Source organism: Quercus robur, chromosome 2 (genome assembly GCF_932294415.1).
Source record: "Quercus robur chromosome 2, dhQueRobu3.1, whole genome shotgun sequence".
In the NCBI taxonomy this organism is placed as follows: domain Eukaryota; kingdom Viridiplantae; phylum Streptophyta; class Magnoliopsida; order Fagales; family Fagaceae; genus Quercus; species Quercus robur.
This window is the reverse complement of record NC_065535.1, coordinates 10,271,570-10,278,211: the sequence shown is the minus strand read 5'-3', so window position 1 is coordinate 10,278,211 and position 6,642 is coordinate 10,271,570. Positions and strand designations below refer to the sequence as shown.

At 30.4% G+C, this 6,642-nt stretch overlaps 1 protein-coding gene across 1 annotated transcript; it reads left to right on the top strand.

The window, feature by feature from the left end:
* The first annotated feature begins 2,308 nt into the window (after positions 1–2,308).
* On the top strand, positions 2,309–5,711 carry LOC126712282 (probable jasmonic acid carboxyl methyltransferase 2). The gene is made up of 4 exons (XM_050411550.1): positions 2,309–2,509; positions 2,874–3,278; positions 4,689–4,961; positions 5,228–5,711. The coding sequence occupies exons 1-4, from the start codon at positions 2,435–2,437 to the stop codon at positions 5,585–5,587; spliced, it is 1,113 nt and encodes a 370-aa protein (XP_050267507.1). The 5' UTR covers positions 2,309–2,434; the 3' UTR covers positions 5,588–5,711.
* The last annotated feature ends 931 nt before the right edge of the window (positions 5,712–6,642 follow it).

Sequence of the window (6,642 nt, the reverse complement as noted above, 5' to 3'; positions counted from 1 at the left end):
ATGTGATAGTTACACTCCGTTTGTTTTTATGAAGAAATTTATGTGAAGACAATTTTTTACTTTTTCTTGTGTAGTAAGTGGGGGGAAAAAAAAAAAAAAAACTATTTCTTGACTTCCCTTATTTAGCTTAGCATGACATTGAGTTGTTTTCAACTATTTCATTTAGCTTCCCATGGATTTTTCTCTAAACAATTTTATCTAGTAGCAAGCTAAACAAAATAACTTAAAAGATAACTTTTCAACTCATTGTAAAGTTGTTACCGAAAATTAAAAAAAAAATGAGATAACTTTTTAGAGAATAAAAAGCCATTCTAATAGAGAAGTATTTCTAATTGATTTTCTATTATTTATTTATAGAGAAGTGTTTCTAACTAATATTAAAGCAAATATAGAGGATTTTTTTTCCTGTTTAAAGTATTGTTATGAATTCCGTTCCATTCCGTTTCGGCCGGAATATCTTGTATTGGTATGCAAACCCGAATGGTGACCCCCCTCTGTTCCACTTCGAGTAGAATTTCAGCCCATTCCAGTTGTTTCTGTATGTTTTAGTCAATACCGGCCGAAATTGAAGATTTGCCCGGTATGAGTTTTGAACTTTTTTTCCCTGAGTCTGATGTATGAACTAAATCACACCTTTTCTAGAAATTTTTTTTTTTTGATCTACTATGACTGTCTTCGTCTTAGTTTAAAACATTGAAGAAAAAAAATACAAAACGATATAGCAGCAACAAGAAAAATTGAGAAAAGAAAATAAGAAGAATAAGATGAGAGACTGAGAAAGAGAGAATGCACTGGTGTGATGGTGTCCAGTCGTCTGAAACTTTGAAAAGAATATTGAAAAGTGTGAGAGACCATTGAAATAAATTGGGTAGGTGAGAAAGATTGGTTCACGTGGGTGGGTTTGGGAAATGAGAAAGTGAATTTCAAGAAGGTTCTTTGTCTTTAATTACTCAAAATGTTGGCTTTATTTACAAAAATGCCATAAATGATTTTTTATTTATTTATAAAAATAACCATATGCAAATATGTTTAGATCATCTCCAATAGGCTCTCTAAAGCCAATTTTGAAGAGCAAACACACCAAAAATTCACTCCAACAATTTCTCTATCTCTATATGGAATGGAGTTGCTACAGCACCTCTCTTGAAATAGAAAATACTGTAGCGTTTACTGTAGCATCTTCAAAAAATTTTATCTATTAAAATAATCACCTGGTTGAATAAAAACTAATTTTTTTTCTCTTTCTTCCTTACTCTCTCTTTCGCTTCTCATAAAAAAAAAAAAACTCTCTCTCTTCTCATTAGAAAACAAAGATAGACAAAGGCCGACTCTCTTTGCTGCCTGTGTGTGTGAGTGAAGTGAGATGAAGAAGAAAGAAAATAAAAAACAAAAATGAAAACACAGAGAAGAAGTCAAAAGATCATGGTTGGTTGTGTGTGTGTGAAGTGAGCCGAAGAGGAAAGAGAATAAAAACAAAAAGGTAAGCACAGAAGAGGAGAAGAAACAAAAAAGTAGATACATAGGAGAAGAGTGGGTATGTGTGTGGAGGAGAAAAAACAAGAAGGAAAAAAGAAAAAGAAAAAAAAGAAGATAGAGATAATTCTAGAAAGTGAAATGTGTGGATGAAAAAAAAAAGGAAAAAAATTACTAAAAAAAAGGAGAAATATTATGTCACAATATTTTTATAATATTTCACAAAAAATTCTAAATGATAAGTTATTATTGATAATTACTAGAAAAAAATAATTTAAGTAGTGAGTTCAAATAAAAACCAGTAACAACTTATAATCTAAAATTTGTTGTGAAAATATTATAAACATAACACTTCTCAAAAAAAAAAAAAAAAAAAGAGGAAAAAAAATTAAAAAAAGAAGAAAAGTCTAAAAAAAGATTAAAGAAATAGTAAAGAAATAATATTTAAATGAGATAGAAAAAGGATAGAGTCTGTTAGAAAGTATATTTGAAAAAATAAGTAGACAAAAGGTAAATGTAACTGTTCACCCTCCAAATAGTACAAAAAACTAATATATTGAATTTTTTACTTTTTATATATATGAATGATATATATGTATATATATATTTATTTATTTGTAGTAACTCCGAAATAGTACACCGAAATAGTCCGGTACCAATCTAGTACCGAAATATTTCATTCCAATTAACAAATCGAAACGAGTTCCGAAACGGTATTCATAACATTAGATCAGATAGCAAAAGAATCCAGTGTCACAAATATCCACGTGGTTATACTGTACCTACCACTGACAAGAAATTTTTGTCTATATATAGAGTGCTCCACTAATCTTGGATTCCTCACTAGGAAGTTTTGTGTAGCTCTTCTACGACTAGATATAAAAAAATTTGGCAATTAACCTGTCTTAGGTTTCAGGGATTATTGTCTGAGATTCACTTGGTTTTGAATTGAAAGAGAGAGATGGAAGTCATGGAAGTACTTCACATGAACAAGGGGGCAGGCGAAACTAGCTATGCTAAGAACTCAAAAGTTCAGGTTCGGCTAATCGGCTTCCTATATCTGAATCATTACATATTCAATATGAATTTGATCTTCAAGTAAATTTTATCTTCGAAAGTATGAAAAACAAATAGCAAAACCTTTATCATTCAATTAAAATGTTGGAAATATCATGCCTATGTTTTTCACTTCACAATTCACATATTTTAGCTATTTATTGTTTGTTTAGATGCAGTTTTTTGCTTAAAACTTATTACTATTAGAATGCGATTAGAAAATAAAAAGCTTTACATAAGCAAATAAAACTATAAAATTGAAAATCAATAAGTTTTGTGTACTAACTATAATGGGGGGGACTAATTCATATTCATATATATATATATATATATTGTTTTGGTAGAGCAAGATAATATCTATCACAAAGACTGTAACCGAGGAAGCCATAATTGAACTATTGTGCAAAAATTTGCCGGAGAGCATGGGCATTGCTGACTTGGGTTGCTCATCGGGACCCAACACCTTAACTGTGATCTCAGAGATAATAGATATCATATATTCCAAATGCAGCAACCTAGGCTGCCCAACTCCAGAATTTAGAATCTGCTTGAATGATCTTTATAGCAACGATTTCAATGATGTATTTGGGTCATTACCAGCTTTCTACAACAAACTGAAGGAAGAGAAGGGTACGGATTTTGGGCAGTGTTTCATTACAGGTGTGCCTGGTTCTTTCTATGGTAGATTGTTTCCGAGAAAAAGCATGCACTTTGTGCACTCTTCTTCCAGCCTCCACTGGCTCTCTCAGGTTTGTATGTGTTTCCATTATTCTTGTCATCATGTTCATATGTAAGGATACGAATTAAGCAAAAGAATGGACAACGTTAGCGGTCAATTAACAGGGTTGACATGAAATATGACCGTGCGTGATTTGCAAGCTGGTTTGCAGTGTTTTACCAAAATAAAAAGAAAAAAAGAAAAAAAAATAACACAAATAGTCTCGAGCAATGCTTCAAGTTTTCACATAAGAAGTAAATCCCACGTACAAGAAACTCTTATGTGAGAACCGAAACACTGCTTTAAGACTACTTAAAAATTGTGTATATTTTATATAATTAATTAAAAACGTGAGTCATTTTTTCAGTTTTAAAACATGGTGCATATGGTATGAAACAAACTTTGTCAAAACATTAATCCAACTTTATGACATAGGATAATAGGACCCGCATTAATCGTGAAAATGTTAACAACTCAAGGCTTGTCCTTTTGAGTTTAATGTAAATTAGCATCTATACTTTTTCTAACAATCCTTTTTTTAGTACATATTTGTTCTAACAACTTGTCTTTTGGAAGTATAATGTAAGAAAGCTATGTAATTAAATATTAATTGGAGTTAATTTTGTCTTTGATAATGTAGATAGAATAAGGCTAGGAATACATAATACAAATTTGACTATCTTATTTTGGGTAGAGAATGAATTTTTGCAACCAAAACTTTACAAATTGATGTGTAATATATTATATAAAAATCTTACAAATTGATGTGTCATAAATCATATAAAATTATTTAAGATATTTGTTTATTATCTTATTGGAGTGAAACTAATCACACTTATTGTGGTTTGTATGCCCTCTTATAAAATTGGTGGTAACTTTATTATTTTTCATATAGTTATAGAATCATATTATAAATTTTATTACATAAATCTTATAACAAATGTGTTAACTTTTAAAGATAGAATAAAAATGTAGTTAGTATTTTTTTTAAATTATATTGTCAATGTGGGACTAATCTAATTCATGATGTTGGAAGACTTTTACGTTAAAATTGATACTAGTAAGTCTAACATTTTCTTATATTATATTATTCCAGTAAATGTTTTGAGACTTGCCAATTATCTTCTTTTCTTTTTCCTTTTTTTACATGAACTGGCCAATTATCCAAAAAAACTATTTGTGGTATTAGACCACTCATACCCAATATTAGCTCAAAATGAATCTGGACAATTATTAAATTGGTGATGTTAATTAGTAGCCACAATCTCATTAGTGCATAACGACGAAACTGGACCACAATACCAGACTTCAGGAACGGTTTCACAAGCAATTGATTGTTTTACGTACAGGTTCATTGATAAGTTAAAGAGTTTTGTAGTACATTGATGTTGTCAAGTTCTTTTCAATATGACTCACAAGCAATTGATTGTTTTACGTACAGGTTCCTCCTGGGCTGGACCGCAAGGCTAGCCCAGCCATAAACAAGGGGAGGATATACATATCCAAGACCAGCCCACAAAGCGTCTTAGATTCATACATGCTGCAATTCCAGAAGGATTTTTCACTATTCCTCAAATCACGTTCGGATGAAATAGTACCGGGAGGGTGCATGGTCTTGTCGTTCACGGGCAGGAAATCTATGGACCCTACTGCCATAGAAAGTTGCCATCAATGGGAACTGCTCGCCCAGGCATTGATGAACATGGTCCCAGAGGTACACGTTGTATTGATAATCCACAATAATTTCTTGTAAGCTAATAACATAGAAGCAACGATCGGTCCAGTGTACAGGAGCAATAGACCAGTTAGGATGCAAACACGTGACAAGAGAATCAGATCTAACCGGTCCCATAATATAGAAGTAGTGAGCTTCACACATATATACACTTAGATTAAACTAGAGTAGAAATTCTATCTTGTATTAAAAAAAAAAAAAAAAAACTTTTCTTGCAGGCTAATTATTTCTTTGATTAATTGAAGGGTCTAATCCCAGAGGAAAAGGTAGACACATTCAATGCACCCTATTATGGTCCATGTGCCGAAGAGCTAGAATTAGAGGTACAAAAAGAAGGATCATTCATTATGGATCGGCTGGAAGCGTTTGAGATTGATTGGGATGGAGGTGAAGACATGCCAAACACAATTAATGGGACACTTTCAAGTGGGCAGCGAGTGGCCAAGACCATAAGGGCTGTGATTGAGTCAATGCTGGAAACTCATTTTGGAAGAGATATAATGGATGATTTATTTCAGAGACATGCTGATTTAGTGGACAAGCACTTGGCAAAAACTAGAACCAAGTACACAAACTTGGTCATTCACCTTGTAAGAAAGGGTTGAAAAATGTAAAGGCCTATGGAATCACATTATATCTTATATGTGATTTGGACTTAATGTCCTAAATTAACTAAGTTTTATTATGTCAACAGTCCGTAGAATAATGAAATTATCTCGTTTATCTCTATTTGAAATTGATTAATTTTATAGTTAAAATTAAATATAATAAATTTTAAAATGTTCAATATGCGACAATTTGTACACTATTAGCATATGTACTATTTGTTGTAAAATCAATTAGAAATTGAAGGTCAAAGAAAAGCTCAATCCTCTTTGTTATTTATTGAAAATCCTTACCAAAAAAACCCTTATTCTTCTAGGAATGGATTTTTTTTTTTTTTTTTTTTAAGTATAATATAATTTTGGGTTGAGTAGTGTGGAAAAGGTAAAAATCAATATCTTTTCTTAATTTGGATGTTCGATGCAGAGCTGTGAATGAGTTTGGTCAATTAAATTGATGCACCAGAAGTTTATGATTAGTCATTTACTTTTATTTTGAATACAAGTTGAGCTTTGAGCCCATCAATAAACAAAATTATATGTTTAAGTTAGGTTAATTTTCTTATCAAACAATCTAATATTGCAACTAGAATTTTTTATTTCTTTACAAATATAAGGTATTAATTAGAGAAACTAAATTGTGATTGAAATTAATGATTTTTTAAATGTTAGAAATTAATGATTTGAGTTAATTAGAAAGATGATTTCCGTCTATAAGCTTATAAAAATTAAATTCACCAATCTTGTATTGTTAAAATTTATAAATAATTTTTACTACAATAAATTATAAATAATAATTTGATATCTTATGAATTTATTTAAAAGTTAATATAATCCAATATCAAGTTTATATAAATATATCTTTATCCACACATATATAACATATAATATTATATATACTTAATTTGAAACTTATACTAACAACTTTATTTACAAGCACATTATTATCTTTGAGATTGACTCATTTAATAATTGAGCCTATAAACTTGAGTGTAAGTTTAACTAATTTACTAATAAATAACTTTTTTTCCAAACTGAGTTCGAGATGTTTAAAAGCA